Source organism: Gouania willdenowi, chromosome 14, assembly GCF_900634775.1.
Source record: "Gouania willdenowi chromosome 14, fGouWil2.1, whole genome shotgun sequence".
NCBI lineage: Eukaryota > Metazoa > Chordata > Actinopteri > Blenniiformes > Gobiesocidae > Gouania > Gouania willdenowi.
Genome location: NC_041057.1, coordinates 26,238,554 through 26,263,482, shown reverse-complemented (window position 1 = coordinate 26,263,482; position 24,929 = coordinate 26,238,554). Strand labels below are relative to the sequence as shown.

At 41.7% G+C, this 24,929-nt stretch overlaps 2 protein-coding genes across 3 annotated transcripts in view; one reads left to right on the top strand and one right to left on the bottom strand.

The window, feature by feature from the left end:
* usp25 (ubiquitin specific peptidase 25) overlaps window positions 1–5,072 on the top strand; it is a 49,974-nt gene extending 44,902 nt beyond the window's left edge. Inside the window, exon 26 of one of the 2 annotated variants that reach the window (XM_028465849.1) lies at window positions 4,308–5,072. In XM_028465849.1, coding sequence (XP_028321650.1) covers window positions 4,308–4,480 — 173 coding nt within the window. In that variant the 3' untranslated portion in view covers window positions 4,481–5,072. The remainder of the gene's footprint in view (window positions 1–4,307) is intronic. The other variant, XM_028465850.1, reaches the window with a different exon arrangement.
* An 11,146-nt stretch (window positions 5,073–16,218) lies between these two features.
* Window positions 16,219–19,430, bottom strand: LOC114475195 (uncharacterized). The gene has a single exon (XM_028465851.1). It carries the CDS (start codon window positions 19,423–19,425, stop codon window positions 16,219–16,221), a length of 3,207 nt encoding a protein of 1,068 aa, XP_028321652.1. The 5' UTR covers window positions 19,426–19,430.
* Window positions 19,431–24,929: the final 5,499 nt, after the last annotated feature.

The window sequence follows — 24,929 nt, the reverse complement described above, 5'->3', positions numbered from 1 at the left end:
ACAACATTTGCCAATGCTGACAGTTTTCTTGTGCTTATTGATGGCAGTCATTTTTAAAATCAAATTGTTAAAAGAACTCTCAAATTCTCCAAAATTTGGTTCCTGGACTAACATGAGGTTGACACCCCTGCCTTGTTTATTATTTTGAAATGAGGTCATATTACACATCGTGCTTTGCTTTTAGATAAAGCCGCTGTGTTTATAGAGTATGATGTGAGTCAGACAGAACGTCAGAGACAGTGTTGTTCCTGACATGTTTACCTCCCAATGAAAGATTTCCTTTATAAATAGCCTCTCCTCCTTATTTTCATTAGACTAATATTCCATGCTGTTTCACATGTTTGTAATTTGACATTGGCTTCATTGCGTAATATCCTCCTCTTTGTCTAAGGCTGTGTTTGAAATGTCATACTAACGTACAACTCATAATAAGTCTGAGGTCAAAATGAGTATGTAGCGCATTCACATTAGATCAGTGGTCACCAACACGGTGCCCACGGGCACCAGGTAGCCCGCATGGGCCATGTGAGGTGTTCTCAGGGGCTCTAGTCACCAACGAGCTCCATCTAAAATCTGATTTACGTTCTAGGATTCAAACTCATAAAAATAAATACAGATGTAGTTAAATACTTGTTGCATGTTACATGTTTGTTAGTAGCGCGTAAAATAGGATGATGATAATTTTCTATGAAATGTAATGAAAATAAAACTATTGCAAAAATTAGAAAAAATAAATAGATTCATGTTGAAATGTAAACATTTCCTACCTTTTTAAGTTACTGCGAGCATTCTTTATTATCTTATCCTATAATTAAAGTGAGACCGTGAAAATGTGGCTTCAGGTTTGTGTTGTCGTAGGTTCCAAATGCATCTTGGGAAACTTGGAAGTATACCTCAGGAAGAACTGCCATCCTCCTAATCATACTTATAGTATACAGTAGACAGTGTATACTCACTAAAGTTTATAGGTATTAAAATGTGTGCTAACGTCACTCCATGCGCCGATAAGGGCTACAAACCCTAGGGAATCAGGACTATGCATCTTCTGCGCTTCACAATGCACTCACAATCCATGTAGCGCGTTTCCCTCTGAATATGTAAAGTAGGCGGATCTCACAAGAGGAGCAAAAAATAAGAGGAGGTAATGCAAATAAATTAATGCAGTGGATGCAATGTAATTCACCAAACCTGGAACCTTTTGCGGTGACTGTTTCTGTGCCAAAAATAGTATGACTCAGGCAGGTGCAAACTCACGCAGAGATCATCTCTGCAGTGAATATTGATATAATACACAGCAGAGATGGGAAAATGCTCCAGTTAACCTTTCTAGAAAATAATTTAAATAAAACTATAGTCAATATTAACCACCACTGAAATAAAATGCAGAGTAAAGTGTGTGTGACGGAGAGAAACAGCCTTGTGGAGTCCACTGTGGCTGCAGTGCAGTGCAGAGATGCTTTGCACGGAACTCCATGGATGTCGCTCTAGATGCTCCCCTCCAGTGAGCTCCTTTGTCTTCCTCTCCATGTTTTGACTCAAACTCTTGTGTTGCGTTGATGACAAGAAGTGTCAGGCCAGAATCAGCTGAGCAGCTGCGTAATTTACACAGGGATGAAACATCTGAGTGTGTGCGTGACACAGCGCTATTTAAGAGCTCAGACCTGCTGCATGATTCTCAGTAGATCATCTTCAAATGGTGCAGACTGATGTATCCATTGCTTCAGTAACTCAGATCAGTGGCATCAACAGCTCAATAGGACAGTTTGTTTCCTTGGACTGATGAGAGCAAAGTTACTTGAACTGGCGGAATAGCCACATTAAACTGGGGGGGAAATATCATTAGGTTTTAAAGTTTATTAAACAGCACTTGTATTTGTTTATTTAGTTTTTTACAATATTAAATGTTTGTGCAGCAGACAGAGATGTCAATTTAACTTATTCAAATGTCATTTTGTGCTTTTGTGCACATACCTCCACGTTGAACAAGCAAAATTTAAACAGGGCGTTCTCAACCACGTCTATACTTGCTATATTCGCGCCGCTATCGTAGTGAATTCTCCACAGCAGGAAACGTACCTGGTTTTCAACCCTTTATTTCAGATAGTGAATCCGCCCCATCGAGTTTGTAGTGCGTGGTATATTAGGGATGGGCGATATTGACAAAAAACATATCCCGATAATTTCCATTAATTATCACAATAACGATAACGATAAAAATAAAATAATAATAAAAAAATTCACAACTTAGTGTAAACAGGTTCCTTACAAACACAAATAGATCTGAATACATCAACACTAGACACATTTAAAAAGGCAACAATAATTGCTGACTCAAACAGCTCATGAGCTGATATTTTATGGGATATATTTGTGCATGTGGAGTACTATTAGTGTTATTGTATGTAATTCATTTATTTCCTCACTTGAAATAAAATTGTTAAAAAAAAAAGCACAAATAACTTTAATAGTGTTTTTACTGCTGATGAAATATAATTAAAAAATATTGCATTTCACAAATTGGGATGAATGAATAGTGACATTAGTTATTGTGCCAACATTTATTTCACACAACGTGTGACATGTTTAGCTTTTATCTTTCCATACAATTGTTAAATCTGACCATAAACAAATTGGTGGCTCTTTGTGGTTTGATGACAGTAAGATGTGTTCTTTTTACTTGGTCTGTTATTCCTTATATGAAGTGGTTAGCGTTAGCACTTAGCTCAGTCTCTCTGTCGGTGGGCTAGCTTAGCATAGTTGAGTTTCCAGTTCATAATCGTTGCTACAGGTTCATCTCTATCCCTGTGTTTGTGGAACTTTGGGTGGATCTGAAGGAGGAACTTGCATCGGTTCCCTTTGTTGGATGGTTATCTGGTTTTAACCAAGTAGGGGTCCATGATGTGTCGCAGCATAGTAGCTCCAGGTAGCCGTGACGAACACTCCACACACCGTGCAGAGCTTCCGTAAACAACGTTCCGCTCCAGAGAATAATAAGTTGTTGACAACAAACGGGGCAGTTTTGGCCCGTGGAACAAGGTATTTTTTTGGGGCATTCTTGGTTAAATTGAGGGACAAATGGCCCGTGGCCCTCGCTACTTTCAGACATGGGAAGTTATCGTTTATAAGGAGGGATGACATATTCTTACCAGTGAGAATGTTTTTGACGATAAATCATAAACGACAAAATATTGCACATTCCTAGTCAGCAGGTTGTCAAACCGGGCACGGGAGAGATGGAAGTAACTCTGAAAGCGACTCTCGTCCAAGCTGGTGAATCCAGAAAGGGCGCCGAGGCGGAAATAAAGCCAAGCCACTCTTTCTATAATGTAGAGCCAATGAACGGGAGTCGGAGGCGGCATGTTCAGCTAGGAACTCCAAACTTCATTCTCCATTCAACCACACTTCTCAATAGCCCTCTAACATCTGCACATTCCTATAGTAAACCCTCTGCCATTTTGAACATAGCCTAAGAGTCTAACTTGGTATGAAAACATATCAATATGTAGGGTTATAGTTATAGGTTAGGCTTGGGCGGTAATACCGTATACCGCAGTGTCATAAAATAGCAACAGAATCCGTTTCAACACTGTAAAAGAAAAAAAAAATGCAATGCTCTTATATAGGTGATAAGGATTAAATATCAGATATTATTTATTGAATGCCTAAACATGATTCTATGGCCAGCAACAGCTGTGTGAGTGAGTACTGGCTGCAAAAAAAAGAAAAAAGTGTTGAGCTTCAGCTGTCAGTGACTGCTCTGATTGGAGCAGCGAGGGAACAAATTAAGACAGGCTTGAAACACAAGCATCCACTATTGAATCAATTTTTTTTCTGCACAAGAACATGGATTATCCTTATATTTTGTATACGTGGATTATGCACATGCGGGTCAGATTGGAGCCACAAACCAACCTTTCACACTGGAGTCTGTCTGATACAGGTCACATTTTAAATAGTAATGTGAATGGACAAACAAAAATCGTCATAATTTTTAATTAGTCATACCACGATTAAATAGGGAAGAGGTTTGACGTTATCAAAATTTGGATACCGCCCAAGCCTAATATATATATATATATGAGATTACCTTGAACATGTTTAAAGAAAAGCTTTGGAGGTAAATTTCATGGAAGAAAAGACCAAGTGGAAAAAGAAGGTTAGAGCTTGTAAGGATGTGTGTCTGTATCAGCAGAGCCTTTGTTAGTTGAGGTTCCACACTCTGCCTCAGTCACTAAATGTATCCACTGTGTGATAACTTCTAGGAAATGTTGACGTTCTGATTATAACTTATCTCCCTGTGTTGGCAGCCAACCTCCAGGAAAAGCTGACCGACTTCCTCCCAAAGCTCCTGGACTGCTCCACCGAGATCAAAAGCTTCCATGACCCCCCCAAACTACCCACCTACTCTACCCTGGAGCTGTGTGAGCGCTTCAGCCGCACAGTGGCGGCCCTCAACAAGAGGCACGCTGAGGGAAGATGAGCTCAGTAGTTAGATGAGGCCCTTCTGCTGGTTTGGTTCCAGGCCCATTGAAGCCCATTGACCTCTATCAACTCATGCCTTCCTCCTCAATCCAGGGGTCACTTGCTTCTTGCTGTTGTTCTTTTGTTACTCATTTGCTGCTCAAGGTTTTATCCATATGAATATGTTTTGAGTTTTATTTCCTAGGGAGAGGAGGACTGACAGTTGGAGGTAATGAGGAGTGTGCGCGTGGTGATGGCCGTCCCTCAGCGGTTACAGGCCAACTACAACTGCTACAGCTTTGCAAAAAAACACAATACACAAAATGTTTCCAGAGATCTTCATATTTTTAGTTTTGTTCAAGCTTTCCCTTCCGTGCTCGCCCCTCCCTGTCTGAATAGGATCTGCTCTGCCGCGTGTTCCGTACAGTATTATCCCATCCTGTTTCTTTTACAGAGCCTTCACATTTATCCGCAGCTCATCTCAAACCATTCTCACGTCTTTGTGGACTGCGCCAGAAGGAGATGTTTTCTGTGCTGTGGTAGAGGGCCACAGAGTTCCTGTGGCTTGTTAATAAAAAGAGAGAATAAATTTTATTTATGGCCCTTTTAGGCCAAATAAACAAATGTTTTGCTTCATGTTGAGTTTTTTTTTTTATTTGCTTGTACACAGACGACCATTGTTTAATATTTTGCACAAGCTGACAAAATACAGACGTTCTTATAAGATCATCTGCTTTGAACAAAGCTGCCCATTATCAGTCACATCAAAGTGAGGTCTGTCATTACTGATATTAGGAATCAGTTTGGCACTGGACAACGTGCTATAGGACAGATGTCCTAGTGTCTTAAGTATAGAGTTCTAGTGATTGGTGGAACCTCAGTAATTGGCTCCAAAGAAGAGAAACTCTTGAATATATAAAGTACCATCAAATGAACGATAAAAACTGTAAATAACTTTAAAAAGAGAAGCACTTTTGAGCTATTTAAAAAAAAAAACTAAAAAAAACTTACATTTAATAAGGCCAGTTTAAATGATATGCTTTTATAAAGTTTACTGACAACTATATCTCTAGGTTTTACTAATTCAAATGATTTTTTTTAAAAAAACTAAAACAATTCAAACTGTTGTTTAAATTTTATGATCTGGTGAAAGTGATCTTTTACATCAGTAACTTTTCTGTCTCGTGTACCTCCCTCCTTTCTTCAAATCAGTTGTACTCACTGTAATTGACATGTTTGCCACTGAACTCTCCACTACAGTGTTTTATATGCACATACTTTACCACAAACCAAATGTCAATTGTCTTTCAGGTAAACTTAGGGCCACTGTCAAACAGATTGGCACCACAGTTACATCATTATTATTTATTTTACTCTCAGACATAAATAGCGTTGCCAGCAATGGTACATGATTTTAAACTAAGGGTTTATATTCTGTTATATCCTCAGTTTTGTTTCCTTTAATGCTTTGTTCTGAGGGCCTGGCAATGTGTATTCACTTGTTCTATAATGTAAAATATCAGATATTTTGGATTAAGACACCTTAACCATATTTGCACTTCTTAGGTCTTCTTAGAATGTTATTATGTAGCTATAGCCCATAAAAAATCAGCCATTATTATTACCTAGTTAGCTAGAAATTATAACTGCAACTTTAATTCAGTATTTGTTTTGCCTGAAACTGCATAGCAGTAGTAGACATCCCTAATATATATGATATATATATATTGTTTACAACTGACAGATGACTCAAAACTACTTTTTTAAACATAGGCAGAAACATATAGCCTTAAAAAAAACAAGTTTAAGCTTTTTTATTTTCCTATTTGTCTACTGCAGCAACTGAAAAAAATCGTATGTATCCTGGAGTGAATGAATGAAATCATGGGTCTGCAGATATAGGATGTCATTGGGTAAATTAAGGATCGCATCTATCCATTCTTTCTCTCCTGTCACCTGTCAGATTCAAAGAGAACTGGTCTGGACTCAGTGTTTTTATGCTCGCTAAGATATTATCCCAAATGTAACCTACTCCCGACCAGGTTAGCTGATCAGCATAAGTTACCATGGTGATTTACCCTGGTAAGAAGTAAATCAGCATTGTAGTACAGTACACACAAAATAAATCCTGGAAACGCCCTAAGAGGAAATCCATCTTCGTAGTACAGGCCCTAGTTGCTAACTCGGGGACTTCCAGTGGTTAAAACAGGTATGGAGTGTTTTACAATTTCATTTAGCAGACACTTTAGTCTAAAGTGACATACAACACAAGCAAGGATTTAGACAGGAGGAAATAACCTAGTAAGTGCAACAAGTGCTTCAAGTTTGATTGGTTGCATTGATCTACAGTTGTAGCAGGTAGAAGAAGTGACTAAATGTTTTATATATTCAATTCAACAACAATTAAAACGGAATTCATCGTTTAATAACAACACTCAACATTGTCAGTGCTAAATATTCTCTAAGAGCTGGTCTTGGACCATCTGACTCAGTCTAAGGACAAATAGGAGAAGGGTCAGATCAAGTGCCTTATTTGTTCCCTGAACAGTTGAGTCTTCAGGCATCTGTTGAAAGTAGAAAGTGACTCTGTGGATTAAACGGAGAAGAAGAGTCCAGTTAACTTAGAGCCATGCTGGGCTGGGAGCACCGGGCGTCTTTATCAGGGGAGAGTGGGTGTAGATCTGGGCGAGAGATTCTAGCTAGACGTATTTAGTTGTCTTTTCACAGTTACTCATTTAACAGCTACCTGTGGTTAGAGTTTTAATGATAGCATATTGTGAGTTTTTTTTTACAGAGTTAAGCTAAACCACTACATTTATCGCCCAAAAACAAAATTATTCCTTTTTTGTGTGTGTGCGCGTATCGGCCACAGCATTACGCTATTGAGAAGTTGTTAAAACTTTTCACGCAAAAAATAAACCATAAGAATAGATACAGTTTTGGCTGATTGCTTACACACTAAGAGCATATGCTGAAACCAAAGTGACCAAACACCATATTTTACAACACATTTGCTGCTTTACACTACTGCCTGTATAGACAAGAGAAAGGTCATCCAACAGGGTATGTGATTTAACCTGAGTTCATCACCGTATATGGAATTACCTTGCTCTAAAAAAAGAAAAACACAACTTATAAATCAGTGAAACAGGGAGCTTGTTGTTTGACCCCCAAGTTTAAATATATCTCAATGATACACTGACTCAAAATTGAAGGCCTCTAAGCTCTTCGCTGTGATGTATTGAAAACAGTTAACCTTTGTTCAAAAGAGTATAAACCTTGTAATATCAACATGTTAAATACTTTGATACACTCCACACTCTATGACACACTTACACCCGAACATTACACACCATTTCATACATACATACATCTCTCAGAAATGTAAAGGTTTTTGTTATCATTGGGTAAACACTTGTGTTCAAAGCATAAAACTTGTGATTTAATACTATAGATCAGGGGTCACCAACGTTTCTTAAACTGTGAGCTTCTTCATCGGTACTGTATTCCAAAGAGCTACCAGATAGAAAAACATTTAAATACTTTATTTTCACAATTTCATTTCATTTAGATGATAAGATAATAAGGAAGGCTAGCAGTAACTTAGAAAATTGTTGAGGTTTCAACATGAAAAACTTCATTTCTCCTAATTGAGGTTTCGCTAGGACGAACCATAAAACCAGGGGGGACAGAGCATTCTCTAAGCTGTAGAACGCTCTGCCCCTCCACGTCCGAACAGCCCCTACCGTGGAGACCCACTTTTATTCTCTGGCTTTTAGCGCAGTGTAAGTTCTGTGGTCCCCTGTGTTTTTTAAAATCGTTTTTATTTCTATTTATTGTTTTATACTCATTTAGTGGTGGAACTAATTTGCATTGTTGGGATTTTACTGTTTTTATGATCTCATGTGTAGCACTTTAGAAACATTTTGTTGTTTAAATGTGCTATATAAATAAAGTGGATTAGATTGAATTTATGGAATAGTTTCATTTTCATAAAATTTTCTATAATATCCACCTTGTGTTTTTAAAAATATGTATGATATATATATATATATATATATATATATATATATATATATATATATATATATATATATATATATATATTTCACATATTTAACATACCACTGACCATGCACCAGATCTGCAATACTTAAAAACATTTGTCACAATGTTTCAATGAAAATAAATATTTAAAGATGATTGATTTATTACTAAAATTATCAGCAGTGTTTAACTTAACGATGTACTAACAACATCTCTCACTTGTATTTATCTTTGTGAGTTTGAATCCCGGAAAGTAAATCAGATTTTAGATGGAGCTCATTGGTGACTAGAGCTCTTAAGAACACCTCACATGGTCAATGCAGACTACCTGGTGCCCGTGGGCACCGTGTTGGTGACCCCTGCTATAGACACACACCTGAAAACACACTGACATAGAAAACTGAACACCAAGCAGTCACAGCCAAGGCACTACACAAAGGGCCTGGAGCCATTATGAGTGCTTTGTCAGGATGGAGGCTGCAAGACACAGAGGTAGACAAAGAGACGGCGCCTCCAATGATCATGAACACCAGGGAATTTGAGGAGACCTATTTTAGAATAAATTAGCACAACTTTTGTTGACCATAAAAACCATTCTATATTCATGCTTTTGAGGTGATGCCAACAGTAATGGTGATTCTATTGCTATTTCATGTTAGGTTGTTGGAAACCATTTGTTGTGGAGAAAAATAAAGTTAAAAAAAATGCTTTCTGTTCTACTGTCCCGCAAATTTTAATCTGAAATCTGTTTAAAAAAAGTATTATTTTAGTGAAAACCTACAATGTTTTGCATAAAGTATATTAGTGCCTTGCTACTGATCTTAAAGGTGCAGTCTGCAACTCTTATAAAAGTGACTTTTTGTCATATTTGCTGCAGCTGTCACTATGTAAGGACAGCTTTACATCAAACCAGTAGTTTGTGTGAAAAAACAGGCTCATTGAGTCCTCCCTGCTGCTCCTGCTGCCTTTGGCAGATTGCCAGAATGCAAGACCGAGCAAAAAGAACCAATCAGAGCCAGGATTGTGTTTGATGGACTGTCTGACAGCTGTTGCTCACAGGCGCCGTCTTTTTTACAGTGTATGGTCTGGAGGAGTAGAACATGGAATTAGCGGCTTTTCTGCTTGAAAGGTAATTACTGCTGCTTGATTTACATTATTAGTACAGTGCCCGTCGGAAGTATGCATTCATGTGGGAGCATAAGGGGTATAATTGCGTATTTTTGTATCTTTCTGTTGTCTTTTTGTGCATTTTTTGTATAATTATTGTTTTTTTGTGTATTTTTGTATCTTTTTTAGTGTAGTTTTGTGCATTTCTGTTGTTATTTTGTGTATTTTTGTATAAATATTTAGTTTTGTGTATTTTGAGTCATTTTCATATGTTTTTTGTTGTTTGGTGTATTTTTCTGTAATGTATGTTTTTTGGAGTAATTTTGTGTGTTTTTGGAGCCTTTTTGTGTATTTTAATGCATTTCTGTTGTCATTTTGTTTACTTTTTGTATAAATATTTTTCATCATCTGTAATGACTAACAGAGAAAGTTTGTCACACCAGTGCCACCACTGGTAGAGCCCTGATAATAACAAATATGTTGATAGGGATATAATATTAATAGTGAAAGTAGTAATAGTAATAAAAGTAATGTTGTAATGATATTAATAGTAATAATTGCAATAACAAAAAAATATAATAATGCACTAAAAACAATATTAAATAATTAGAGGGTAATATAATGATAATATAGCAATGCTAATAATACAATGATAACACCAGTAACCATAATAAAAGTATATATTAATAATGAAAAAGAATATAATGGTAATTATAAGAATAGCAAAAACTTGAATACAATAGTAGTACAATTATACAATAACAATAACAAAATAATATAATGAAAATCCAGTAAGTATAATTCAATAAAACAATAACAACATAAAATAAAAAGGTAATAGCAATAATAATAATAATACAATGAGAATACCAGTAACTATAAGATAAAATAATAATACAAAAAAAAGAGTATAAGAATAGCAATAACAATAATATAATACTGTGTGTGTGTGTGTGTGTGTGTGTGTGTGTGTGTGTGTGTGTGTGTGTGTGTGTGTGTGTGTGTGTGTGTGTGTGTGTGTAAAAAAAGAGAGAGAGAGAGAGAGACCTGAAAGTACCACGAAAAATAAACGTTTTGCAACACCAAAGTCACAACTCTCTCTCAACGGCTCTGTGTACGTTCAACCAATGTAGTGCACGCACGCACGCGTATCAGCCGTGTGTGTGTGTGTGTGTTTACATTTTAGCTGCTAGCATCTTTCTTTGCACATAGAAGAATATAAGAAGAAACCGGAAGTGGCGATAGATATAGATGGTGGGTGTATTGTAAATCAGTTCATGTTTATCTACTGTATGTGTTGTGGCCGCCATCTAGCAGCAGAAAAGTGTAACTGCACTGTATCAGGAAGGGCTTAGATAACCCGGAAGTAATGTACTTCCTTTTTTGACCTGTCCACACGCAACGGAAGATCTGTGTCCGTCCAGTACAGCTAAGTCTTGCATCTAAGTCCACATAAACGGCTTCATCCGTAAGTTATGCATTATATATCATTGTGTTACCATGTTTGGTTAATTTATATGTACTTTGCATACTTTTTTGAGTGGTGTTTTGGAAGATGGCTACGAGCTAACAGTTAGCATCAGATAAATGTGCTAGTCCTATAGTTAATAACTTGAGTGTTATGCAGACTTATTTACATGTGTACATTTCTTTGCATGTATATATGGTCATTTAGACATTTGGGATGTGTTATGTTAATTATCTCATCTTTTGTTGGAGTACAAAAAAGAACATTTATATTTGTATTGTTTGTGTTCTTTTTTCAGTTTTACAAATTGAACGTATGAATATTCCCAATCATTAAATCCTGCCACTACATCACCAGTCTGATCCTTGGAGGATGCAACATTGGAGAATAAGAATACTATGTTTAGCTAGCTGAATAGCTAAAAATCACGTTGCTTGCCAACAACTTTTAGTGAAGACAGCATAGTAAAAGGATGCACACTTGCTGTGGAATTTGATAAAGATTACGCTACACTACACCTCGTTGCCATGGAAACTACAAGCAAATCAGATGGAGTTCCAGGTTAGGACAAAGTGGATTCAGAAGATGTTCTTGAAACAGGTTCCGCCTCCTCTCACAGTCACTCCAGAAAATCACGCTCTTCACGCTCATCAACAAGCTCCAGAGTCAGCTTAGAAGCAGCACGGGCTCGTGCCAGAGCAGAGGCAGCCAAAGCCAGGCTGGCCTTCACAGAAAGAGAGACTGAACTCAAAATAGAGAAAGCAAAGCTGGAAGCAAAAATGGACCGCATCAGTCTACAGCGGGAAGCTGAAGTTGCCCAGGCAGAACCTGTGGCCCTTGAAACAGCAGCAGCAGACATAGATGGTTCCATTCACAATAAAGAAATTGAGTTTATTCCCCTGCAGGAGAGCACACAAAAAATAACTGATGATTACGTAACACACCACACCGTGCATCACTTCCAAAAGTCACCTAAAGAAGAGAAGAATGTTTTCTACTCCCTACCTCCAACACTTACTCCCCAACAAGACTATCTAATTCAGTGTGGAGCTCAGTCACAGGACATTGACAGAACATCAATGTACCAACACAGAGACCTACATCAGCTAGATGCAGACGTGTTACAACAGAGTGATAATGGCTATCACAATATCGCTCTTTCCAACAACCCAGCACATAAAGTCAACACAAGTACAACAGCCAATACAACATCAATGGATATCGCCAGGTTCCTCGCTAAGAATCAGCTGGTTTCTTCAGGACTCACAAAGTTCGACGATTTGCCTGAACATTATGTAGCCTGGCAGGAGACCTTTATCAACACCACACAGCACCTTGAGCTGTCAGCAAGTGAAGAAGTAGACCTGCTAATCAAATGGCTAGGTAAGGATTCGAGTGAGCAAGCACTCAGAATTAGATCTGTAAATGTCAGACAACCCTCCCTTGGTCTTAAAATGATTTGGGAAAAACTGAATAAAATGTATGGATCTCCAGAAGCAATAGAAAGTGCTCTGTTTAGCAAAATAGAGAACTTCCCCAAAATCCAAAACAGAGACAATAAAAAATTACAAGAGTTGGCAGATTTACTGGCTGAACTAAATATTGCTAAGAAAGATGGGTATTTCCCAGGCTTATCTTACCTTGACACAGCAAGGGGAGTGCAGCCCATTGTCGAAAAGCTTCCCTTATATCTGCAAGATAAGTGGTTGTCTCAAGGATGCAAATATAAAAGAGAACATTTTGTTGCCTTTCCCCCCTTTTGGTTCTTTAAAGAGTTCATCTGCAGAGAAGCTGAAGCAAACATATTAACATCAGATACGGTGATCAAAACAGGAAATACTGACAGACTATGCCCAATGCGTAACAAACCTCACCCACTGAAGAAATGCAGGGGTTTCAGGAAAATTAGCCTTGATGACAGGAAGAGGTTCTTAAAAGATAACAACATATGCTTTCGTTGCTGTTCTTCAACCACACACCAGGCAAAATCATGTGAAATTCCAATCAAATGCATTGAGTGTAACAGTGATAAACACCTTGCTGCTCTTCATCCTGGTCCTGTTCCACAGTGGCAGCCAAGCTTTTCCTCTTCTGCAGAAAACGGCGGGGAGAGAGAGGACACGCAGCAGACAGAGGTCACATCAAGGTGTACTGAGGTATGTAGTGAAAATTTCAGAGCCAAATCCTGCTCAAAGATCTGCCTCGTAAACGTATTTCCCAATGGTCATCGCAAGCTAAAGCGGAAAATGTACGCCATCTTAGACGACCAAAGCAATGTGTCACTAGTTAGATCAGAGTTTTTTGACATGTTTAGCATCAAAGGCGCAACAGTGACATACACACTAAAAACCTGTGCGGGAACTGTGGAAACAGCTGGCAGAAGAGCTTATGGTTTCACAGTGGAATCTGCAGATGGAGTGACAAACATATCATTGCCCACACTTATAGAGTGTCATGAAATCCCAAATAACAGATCTGAGATTCCAACCCCAGAAGCTGCATACCATCATGATCACCTTAAACAGATAGCAGATAAGATCCCACCGCTCGATCCGGATTCTGACATTATTCTGTTATTAGGAAGAGACATTATTAGGGCCCATAAGGTTCGTGAACAGTACAATGGGGCTCATGATGCACCATACACCCAAAAGCTAGACCTTGGGTGGGTCATCATAGGTGATGTCTGCATAGGGGGTGCTCACAAAGACAACACTGTGAGTGTAATGAAAACCTGCGTCCTTAGCAATGGCAGGCCAAGTTTCCTTACTCCATGTGAAAACAAGATACAAGTTAAAGAAGTGTACAGGAACAAACTTGAGGGAAATAATACTCCTCTGAACAGACCCACACAAAATAAATCACTGGTGTCAAAGAAAAATAAACTTGGAAAGACAGTCTTCTGCACAACAGAGAATGACAATGTGCTCGCCTTCTCAATTGAAAATCTAACTTTTCTTCGTATTATGGAACAAGAATGCTTTCAAGATGCCACAAACAGCTGGGTTGCTCCTCTTCCTTTTTGCCATCCACGGAGACGTCTCCCTAACAACAGAGGCTACGCTCACAATCGTTTGATGTCCCTGCGCTGAATGTTGGAGAAGAAACCTGGAATGAAGGTACACTTCACTGAATTCATGCAAAAAATGTTTGATAAAAAACATGCAGAGCTTGCACCACCACTTGAAGAAGGAGCTGAGTGTTGGTATCTCACCACCTTCGGGGTGTATCACCCCCAAAAACCAGACCAGATCCGTGTTGTGTTCGATTCCAGTGCACAATGTGACGGAATCTCACTGAATGAGGTATTGCTTTCTGGACCAGACCTCAACAACAGCCTCATTGGAGTGCTCCTCAGATTTAGAAGAGAACCTGTTGCAGTGATAGCAGATATACAGCAGATGTTCTACTGTTTTTTGGTGCGTGAAGATTGCAGAGACTTTCTTAGATTCTTGTGGTATCAGGATAACGATCTTGGAAAAGCAGTTGTGGATTACCGTATGCGGGTTCATGTGTTTGGTAATAGCCCGTCACCTGCAGTAGCGATCTTTGGTCTGAGGAGGGCAGCAAAACACTAAGAAGATGAGTATGGCAGTGATGCAAGGCACTACGTAGAAAGGGATTTTTACGTTGATGATGGCCTTCGATCATTTGCAACTGAAGAGGAAGCCGTAGATGTTCTGCAGCGAACACAGCACATGCTAGCAGTGTCAAACATAGTGCTACACAAGATAGCCTCAAACCGAACAGAAGTGATGAATGCATTTCCAGCAGAAGAAAGAGCAAATGACATCAAAGAACTCAACCTCTCTGTTGATGAGTTACCTGTTCAACGAAGCCTTGGGGTCAGTTGGAACATAATGTCAGACACCTTCACCTTCCTTGTCCCTGAAATGAAGAAGCCGTTCACACGCCGAGGTGTCCTGTCAACAATAAACAGTCTCTTCGATCCACTTGGCTTCTTAACTCCTGTAACTATAAAAGGAAGACTACTTCTCAGAGAGCTTTCAATTGATGACACAGAGTGGGACACATGTCTTCCCGAGGCCCAATTTGAAGATTGGAGAAGTTGGCATGAATCACTGTCAGCATTAAAGGAGGTAAATATCCCACGCACTTATGCATCTTTCTCCATTACCAAAGCACAATACACAGAACTGTGTGTATTTTCTGATGCTTCTGTTAAAACAATATCAGCTGTACCTTACCTGAAAGTGACAAATGAGCATGGTCACAGTGACGTAGGCTTTGTCTTTGGTAAATCCAAGTTAGCTCCTCAGCCAGATCTAACAATCCCAAGGCTGGAGTTATGTGGCGCTGCACTAGCTGTCGAAATAGCCGAGCTAATCATCAGAGAAATTGACTTAAAAGTGAATTCAGTGAAATTCTACACTGACAGCAAAGTTGTGTTAGGATACATACACAATAAGACGAGAAGATTTTATGTCTATGTACAAAATCGGGTACAGAGGATTCTCCAGTCAACGCAGTCAGAGCAGTGGAGTTATGTCCCCTCAGAGAAAAATCCAGCAGATCATGGGTCCAGATCTGTTCCAGCTGCCGAGCTGGCAAACACCACATGGCTGACTGGACCAGCTTTCTTGACCAAGCAAGCATCTTCAGAGGAAACGATTCTAGACGAAGCAAAATATGAACTTGTAGGCCCAGCCTTTGATACTGAAGTTCGCCCAAAAGTGACCTCACTCATCACAGAAATTAGTGAAGACAAGCTGGGTTCAAAAGATTTTCCAAGTGGAGCTCGCTCACCAAAGCTGTGGCTCACCTCACTCACATTGCTCACTGTTTCTCACTTCCAGCAGGAAATAGTGGCTGCATCAAGTGGCACATGTGCAAGAATAAAGTGTCAGTTATTGACGTCACAAAGGCAGAGCATCTTATTATTAAGTGTGCCCAGTATGAAAGCTTTTCAGAAGAGCTGAAGAGCATTAAGTCAAGCTGTGAACTTTTTAAAACCAGCCCCCTTCATTTCTCAAATACACCTTGTGGTGCCCCTGGACACATCATCAGTGATGTAACCTGGGATCACAGGGGGTTTCGGGTCTTTCAACAATCAGACCCCCTCCTCCAGGCGACCCAACTGGGGTTGATCAAGCCCAGCTTGTGCCCAGGTAGCGCTACCCTACGTGCCACTCCTCTCCTCTTCTGATCCACAGCCACCTTGATGCCACTTCTGCAGCATCTGTAGCCAACTTGATGGCCTTTCGCTGGCTGGCTCCAGCAATACCCAGCATCTTGTAGGCCCTGCAGAGAGACTGGCCCGCAAATCCTCTGCATCCTACTTTGATGGGTTGGCATCTTGCCCGCCAACCATTGCTCCTGCACTCCTCCACTAGCTCGGAGTACTTAGCCCTCTTCCTCTCATGGGCCTCCTCCATTCGGTCCTCCCACGGCACAGTAAGCTCCAGAAGAACTACCTGCTTGGTGGCTACTGAAGTAATCACAATGTCTGGCCTCAAAGTTGTTTTTGCGACCTCTTCGGGGAACTTTAGTTGCTTCCCCAGGTCAACCTTTAGCACCCAATCACGCGCCGTTGCCAACAGGCCAGGGGAGGTATTTTGGGTGGTCACTGCAACCTTCTCCCCAGCTCTGACGAAGGTGATGCTCTTCTTCACTGGGCGAAGGCTCTTGCTGTGGCTAATCCCGCAGCAGATGGAATTAGCTATTGCCTTAAGGACCTGGTCGTGTCTCCAGCGGTAGCGCCCTTCACCCAGGGCTTTCGAACTGCAGCTGAGGATGTGCTCCAAGGTTCCTCTCCTCTGGCAGAGGGGGCAAGCCGGTGTCTCTGCCTTCCCCCAGATGCAAAGATTGGATGGGCTAGGCAGCACGTCATAAACCTCCTGGATCAAGAATTTGATTCGGTGGGGCTCAGCTTTCCACAGCTGGGTCCATGTGATCTTACGCTCCAGCGCTTGCTCCCATCTCATCCAGGCTCCCTGCTGCCGCATTCCCACCATCTGGCTGGCCCGCTTCTCCTCTAGTCCTGCTCGCACCTCCTCGAGGATCAGCGCCCTCCTCTCTCTCTTCTTTGCTTTATTAAAGTGAGTTCTATCACTACCCAGGCCAGCTCTTCCTTGTGCCACTTTGCCCACCAGTACCCTCTGCCGTACCCTAGACTCCGCAACGTCCACGGCCACAGCAGCTCTCCACTTCCGTCCCGTCCGGACCTCAATCCCAGCCTGGGCAACCTTTGGGTCACTAGACTCCCGGTATTGAAGCAGCTCCCTGGACCGGGTCACCATGAACTCTTCACTTAGGCTGCTCATAGGGAGCTTCAGGTTGTTGCTTTGCCCATATAGGGCAATGCTGCTCAGGCTTCGCGGCAGTCCTAGCCACCTGCGGAGAAACCTGCTGACCCTCATCTCGAAGCCTTCCACTGTTGAAATGGGGAAATCATAGACCAAGAGGGGCCAGAGGATCCGAGGGAGAATGCCATGCTGGTAAATCCAGGCCTTGAACTTTCCAGGGAGGCCAGACTTGTCCACCGCGGCCAACCAGGTCTCCAGCTCCTGATTCGTTGATTGTGTGGAAGCTGCGTCTCTCAGGCTACAGTTGAACACCTTTCCCAGGCTCTTCACTGGTTTCTCTGTTAGTGATGGAATCTTGGTGGTGCCAAGGAAGAAACTAAACTTGCCAGTGACCTTCCCTTTCTTCAGCACGAGGGACCTAGACTTAGCTGGCTTAAAGCTCATACGAGCCCATGAGATCAACTCCTCAAGGCCACTTAGAATCCACCTGCAGCCTGGGACAGATGTCGTTGTCACCGTCAAGTCATCCATGAAGGCTCGGATTGGTGGCTGTCGGACTCCGGCCTTACTGAGGGGCCCCCTGCACTGAACTTCCGCAGACTTAACCAGCATGTTCATGGACAGTGCAAAGAGGATGACAGAAATTGTGCATCCGGTGATGATTCCCTTTCCGAGTTTGTGCCAGTCTGAAGTTGTTGATCCAGAGGAGACTCTCAGGCTAAAGTTGGAATAGTAGTCCAGGATCAGATCTTTGACCTTCTTTGGGACGTGGTGCCTGTTTAGTGCCGCTTCGACCAGCTTGCGGGGTATGGATCCATAGGCGTTTGCAAGGTCCAGCCACAACACAGCCAGCTCGCCCTTGTTCTCTCTGGCTTCCCTGATGAGCTGGGTAACCACACCTGTGTGCTCCAGACACCCGGAAACCTTTGGGATCCCTCCTTTCTGGACCGAGGTGTCGATGTAGGAGTTTTTCAGGAGGAAGTCTGTCAGTCGCCTAGAGACGAGGCTGAAGAAGATCTTCCCTTCAACACTTAGCAGCGAGATGGCTCGGAACTGGTTGATGTTCTGTGACTTTTCCTCCTTCGGGATCCACACACCCTCTGCCTGTCTCCACTGGTCAGCCACTTTGCCCTTCCTCCAGATTACCTTCAGGATCTTCCAAAGCCTGTGGAGTAGCCTGGGGCAGTTCTTATACACCTTATAAGGTACTCCACTGGGCCCCGGAGCAGAGCTCGCTCTGGCCCTTTTGACCACTTCCTGAATCTCCTTCCAAGCGGGTTCCTTCCCGTTGAAATCCCAAGTTGGTGCAGGTGGATCAATTAGGGACCTGCAGGGGCCCAGGTCTTGCTCTGTGCAGGAATCGCTGTAGGTCTCCTTGAGGTAGTGGTCGACCTCAGCTTTGGAGCAGGTAAGTTGGCCACTGCGCTTCTGCCCTAGCAGCTGCTTTGTGAACCCAAACGGATTTGCAAGAAAGGCAGCTCGCTTCCTGGACCTCTCTTTCCTCCTCCTCCTGTGCCACTCTGCCCTTCTCAAGGTCATCAGCCTCTTGCGGATTATGCTGCGCAGCTCTGCAAGAGGTTCCTTCTCCTCTTCACTTACTGCCTTGAACTGCTGCTTTAATCTCTTTAGTTCTTGTCTGAGCTGATGTATCTTGCTAGCTCTGTTGTTCATGATGTAGGGGAGCTTTACTGTTCGTTTCTCTGCTAGCCCAAACTTCTCTGCTGCTAAGCTGATGATGATTGTCGTCATCGCCTTGAGGCGTCGATCAGCCTCCCCTTTAACAGTTGCTTCAAGAATGGTGTCTGCAACTTCATCGAATTGGAGCCACTCCTTCTCCTTGCTAGCTTGGGGCCACTTCACCCGACGATGTTCTGATGTCCCATGCACATCTGGTGCCAGCGTCACGTGGAGGCTCCGGGCACTGTGGGGTGACTCCGGGCCAGGCTCCTCCGGCGTCTCACCAGGCGTAGTTCCTGCGCGCTGTGACTCTGACTCCTTTTGCACACACTTCATCTTGGCCTGGTGGATCCGCAGGCCATGTCGGTTCTTGCATCTCTTGCCACATATACATTCCATAGTCGTTGTCGTGTTACCATTGCTATGTGTCGTTATCGTTTGATCCGTCCGATGGGATTCTCTTCCACCCCCCCTCTCGGGAATCCCTGGGGGTATCTCTCTTGTAGGTCGATCTGTAGCTTGATGTGGGTTTCTTCCTCTCAGAAGATGCAGCTTGGGATGCTACCCCTGACTGCCCCGGTGCCGTCTTTCCGGGCTGTCCACTGTCTCTCCAGCTGTCACCAATCTGTACTTGGTCGTCAACCAGACTATTCCTGGTAGTCACTGGTGGTTCCAGTAAAACAGTTCTCAAATACACCTTGTGGTGCCCCTGGACACATCATCAGTGATGTAACCTGGGATCACAGGGGGTTTCGGGTCTTTCAACAATCAGACCCCCTCCTCCAGGCGACCCAACTGGGGTTGATCAAGCCCCAGCTTGTGCCCAGGTAGCGCTACCCTACGTGCCACTCCTCTCCTCTTCTGATCCACAGCCACCTTGATGCCACTTCTGCAGCATCTGTAGCCAACTTGATGGCCTTTCGCTGGCTGGCTCCAGCAATACCCAGCATCTTGTAGGCCCTGCAGAGAGACTGGCCCGCAAATCCTCTGCATCCTACTTCGATGGGTTGGCATCTTGCCCGCCAACCATTGCTCCTGCACTCCTCCACTAGCTCGGAGTACTTAGCCCTCTTCCTCTCATGGGCCTCCTCCATTCGGTCCTCCCACGGCACAGTAAGCTCCAGAAGAACTACCTGCTTGGTGGCTACTGAAGTAATCACAATGTCTGGCCTCAAAGTTGTTTTTGCGACCTCTTCGGGGAACTTTAGTTGCTTCCCCAGGTCAACCTTTAGCACCCAATCACGCGCCGTTGCCAACAGGCCAGGGGAGGTATTTTGGGTGGTCACTGCAACCTTCTCCCCAGCTCTTCATAAACTACGTCCTGTCATTGACAAATAAGGCATGCTGAGAATAAGCAGACGCATCGACCAAGCACCAGTGGACAAATGTGAAGCCCATCCTCTCATCATTCCAAGCCGTCATCACATTGCAACTTTGCTTGTCCGCCACCACCATGACTGTGTAAAACATCAAGGCAGACACTTTACTGAAGGCGCCATCCGTGCCAGTGGCCTGTGGATAGTAGGAGGAAAGCGTCTAATCAGCAGCTACATTCACAGATGTGTCACATGTAAAAAACTGCGAGGAAGACTAGAACATCAGCAGATGTCTGACTTGCCTATGGAACGCCTGCAAGTAGACCCTCCTTTCTCCTACGTGGGTCTGGATGTTTTTGGGCCGTGGGAAGTCATCAGCCGTCAAACCAGGGGTTGTAAAGCACAGGAAAAAAGATGGGCAGCTCTATTTACATGTATGTGCACACGTGCTATTCACATTGAGGTACTTGAAACCATGACTTCCTCAAGCTTCATAAATGCACTCAGGAGATTTTTCTCCATCCGAGGCTATGCCAAACAGCTCCGCTCAGATTGTGGGACCAATTTTATTGGGGCATTCAATGAACTAAAAATGGGTTCACATGATCCTTGTGACTTGGACATAAGCGATTACCTCCTTTCACAAAAGTGCACCTGGGTTTTCAACCCTCCACACGCGTCTCATATGGGCAGAGCCTGGGAACGCATGATTGGAGTTGCTCGAAGGATCCTGGATTCAATGCTTCTCCAAGTCGGACCTTCAAAACTTAATCACGAGGTTCTAACCACCTTCATGGCAGAGGTCAGTGCCATTGTAAATGCAAGACCGCTAATCCCTGTATCTGCTGACCCTGAGGCACCTCTCATTCTGACGCCTTCTATGCTGCTGACACAGAAAATTGGTACCTCTCCTCCTCCACTCTGTGAGTTCTCAAAAGGAGATTTGCTCAAAAACCAGTGGAAAAGGGTCCAGGCCTTGGCAGAGACCTTCTGGGCTAGGTGGCGTCGTGAGTATCTAAGCACATTACAGAGTCGACAGAAGTGGCAAGCACAGAAGCCCAACCTCAAAGAGGGAGATATAGTTCTGTTGAAGGACAGTCAGACAAAAAGAAATCAGTGGCCAATGGGAATTATTGTGAGTGCAATTCCAAGCAAAGATGGTCTGGTTAGGAAAGTGGAAGTCAAAGTGACAAGGAATCAGACGGTCAAGAACTTCTTCAGGTCCATTTCTGAGGTGGCTCTGCTTTTCTCACAAACGGACAAGGAAATTCGCACAGCTTCCAAAAACTCTTCAACATGTTAGTCAGTAACAGCGCGACTGACTCAGGTGACATTGTGTAAAAAACTGAGTAGAAAAAAACGTTGGTAATATGTTGAAAGTGGCATATTTCTTAATATGCCAGACGGGGAGTGTATTGTAAATCAGTTCATGTTTATCTATGTGTTGTGGCCGCCATCTAGCAGCAGAAAAGTGTCCAGTACAGCTAAGTCTTGCATCTAAGTCCACATAAACGGCTTCATCCGTAAGTTATGCATTATATATCATTGTGTTACCATGTTTGGTTAATTTATATGTACTTTGCATACTTTTTTGAGTGGTGTTTTGGAAGATGGCTACGAGCTAACAGTTAGCATCAGATAAATGTGCTAGTCCTATAGTTAATAACTTGAGTGTTATGCAGACTTATTTACATGTGTACATTTCTTTGCATGTATATATGGTCATTTAGACATTTGGGATGTATGTTAATTATCTCATCTTTTGTTGGAGTACAAAAAAGAACATTTATATTTGTATTGTTTGTGTTCTTTTTTCAGTTTTACAAATTGAATGTATGAATATTCCCAATCATTAAATCCTGCCACTACATCACCAGTCTGATCCTTGGAGGATGCAACATTGGAGAATAAGAATACTATGTTTAGCTAGCTGAATAGCTAAAAATCACGTTGCTTGCCAACAACTTTTAGTGAAGACAGCATAGTGGGCTAGGCAAGGCAAGGCAAGGCAAGGCAAATTTATTTGTATAGCGCATTTCATACTCAAGGCAACTCAATGTGCTTTACATGATAAAACATTCAATTGTTTAAAATCAATAAGAACATTTAAAATCATCAGTAAAATCAATTAAAATCATCAGTAAAATCAATTAAAATCATCAGTAAAATCAATTAAAATCATCAGTAAAATCATCATTACATCAACAACATGACAAAAAATCTCTCTCTCAATCATATGCAGTAGAGAAAAAAAGTGCCTTTAGCGCCCCCTCGCACCCTTAGGTCAAAAGCTGAATAGGTTTCATTTCGGGGCTATCCAGAAGTGAAATAAAATTAAAATAAACATTTTGACATGACCAAATTACTGTAAAATAACAGATACACACACTTGGGGTATTTGGAATCCGTTGACCGAGTTTCAGGTCGAACTCGCACCGCGTCGGGGAGATATTTGCTCCACACACAGACACATAGGCACACAGACGTCCCTTGCCTTTTAGTTAGATGTTTGATTTGTAATTGTTACACTAGAACTATGTGGTGCATGTTTTGTTTGTGTGCACGCAGCAGCCTCCGTTTGGGCTGCTGTAAGTGACACTGTATTGTTGCTGCTGCTAGAATCTGGTGTGTGCACATAGAGAGAGAGAAGCGCTGCAGCAACATGCTTTTAACAGAGCATGTTATATTACTGTGATGTTGCTGTTGGTCTAACGTTAGCTTGTTAGCTCCTCTGAGGGAGGGACTTTGGAAAGTTTGGAGGCAGGGCAAGAGAGCAGCGGGGAAGGAGGGGGAGAGAGGGATCTGAGAGTTGCGGACTGCACCTTTAAAGTGTGTTGAAATGATGAAAGTATGAATCAAGTTTGACACCAAAATTCAGTCTAGATGGCAGAGTTTGGCATAAAAGTCAGTGGTTCATCCTGGAGTGTTGTGTGTAGTGTGCTTGTGTGTTGAATTTTGGCACTAAGAGGCAAACTTTGGAAATTCATATTAAAGCAATCAACAATTAATTAAAAAAATAAATAAATAAATAAATAAATAAATAATCAAAAAAGGTCCGACACTGGAATTGGTGGCTGTTGTGGAGACACATAAATGTTTAAAAAAAAAACAAAAAAAAAAAACAATGCATGATCCCTTGTTAATTTACATGCGAGAGCAAACACTTTTAACCCTTTTTAGGATATTGTTAGCTTTCCTCTTTCCATTTTCCATGTTTGTTTAACATGGACAAATGGCTTTTTTCCACATCCAAAAACATGTTTGATAGGGTAACTGGTGTCTCTAAATGAAATATGTAAGTGCATTTATGTGTAAGAGATGGACTGTTTGTGTGTTACCCCAGTGAAGGACTGGCACCCTGTGGAGTTTGTACCATCTGTTGCTACTGCTAAGCTCAGCCAGCTTTCAGTGCCTTGCTACACAACACATCCTGAAGGGAAAACACAGAAGAGGCTCCAGCAGAATTCATTCAAATCAACCCTTTCTGGTGAAACCGTGTGTTGTGTGATGATAACTCAGTATACTACAAGCTAAGTAACAGTTTAGTATTCTGCTTTTCCTGATAGATGAACCAAGCTGGAAGAGTGAAGCAGCTATTTAGCATAGTTCCATGTTGTGTTGCTTTGGGCTCGAACCACATTCTTTAGGTGAGGATAGAATTCATTCTGCCTTAGATGAAGAGAATCAAAAATATTTTTGTAGCTATTTTAAAAGTAAAGACGCAATACAATGATGTGAAGTCCAAACAAATAGTGTAGAGCAGCTCATTTCCAGCATAATGAACACCAATGAATCATGTGAGAGATTTCTAGGAATCTCCTTTTCATGGAATTGTTAGCAGTATTATGCAGACTTTGGAAGGAATGTGGGTTGAAAAAAACAAATCTGGAATAACATCTTGAGAAAAATCCTTTTGGAAGAATGCCGCTTGTTCTATTAGTTAGATTAAGAAGAATTCTCCACTTGCTGACTTTCCTACAATCTAGCATTATTTAGGTCCATGTTTCATTCTATTCATAATGGCAATTGCATTGTTTTGCATCTCACCTCTATAATAAAACACATTGCCATGCTCCCAGGATTTAGTGAAATTAGCTTACGGTAGCTGTGGATGATCCTTCTGTATTTTGTCTCAGTTCCTTTAGATGTCCCTGTCTGACTCCTTCAGAAGGACTGCGTACACATGTGGTCAGTGAGGAACCACCTTGCATTGGCCTCAAGACAGACTCGTCTACACTGACCTCTCACATTATTTACTGTAACAATCTTTCGAAGGTTTTAATTACCTTTATTGCCTTCTCAACTGTCAAAGATAGTTATTAAGCCATCATCAAAAGTTACCACATCAAGGGGGTCAAAAAATGACTTTATATAAAGCAAAGTCACCTATTTTCTAAATGAGATCTCACTGTCAGATAAGATTACACTTTGTTGAAACCAATCCCTGAAATATTTAATAGCTAAAATTGTGCTAAATATAATCTGAATGTAAATTACATTTTGGTCCATCATCTCTATTTAAACTCTGAACTGTTCCGCTCACTGTGTTTGAGCTGGAGTGTAATTTGTATGTAGTGCTTTCACAGC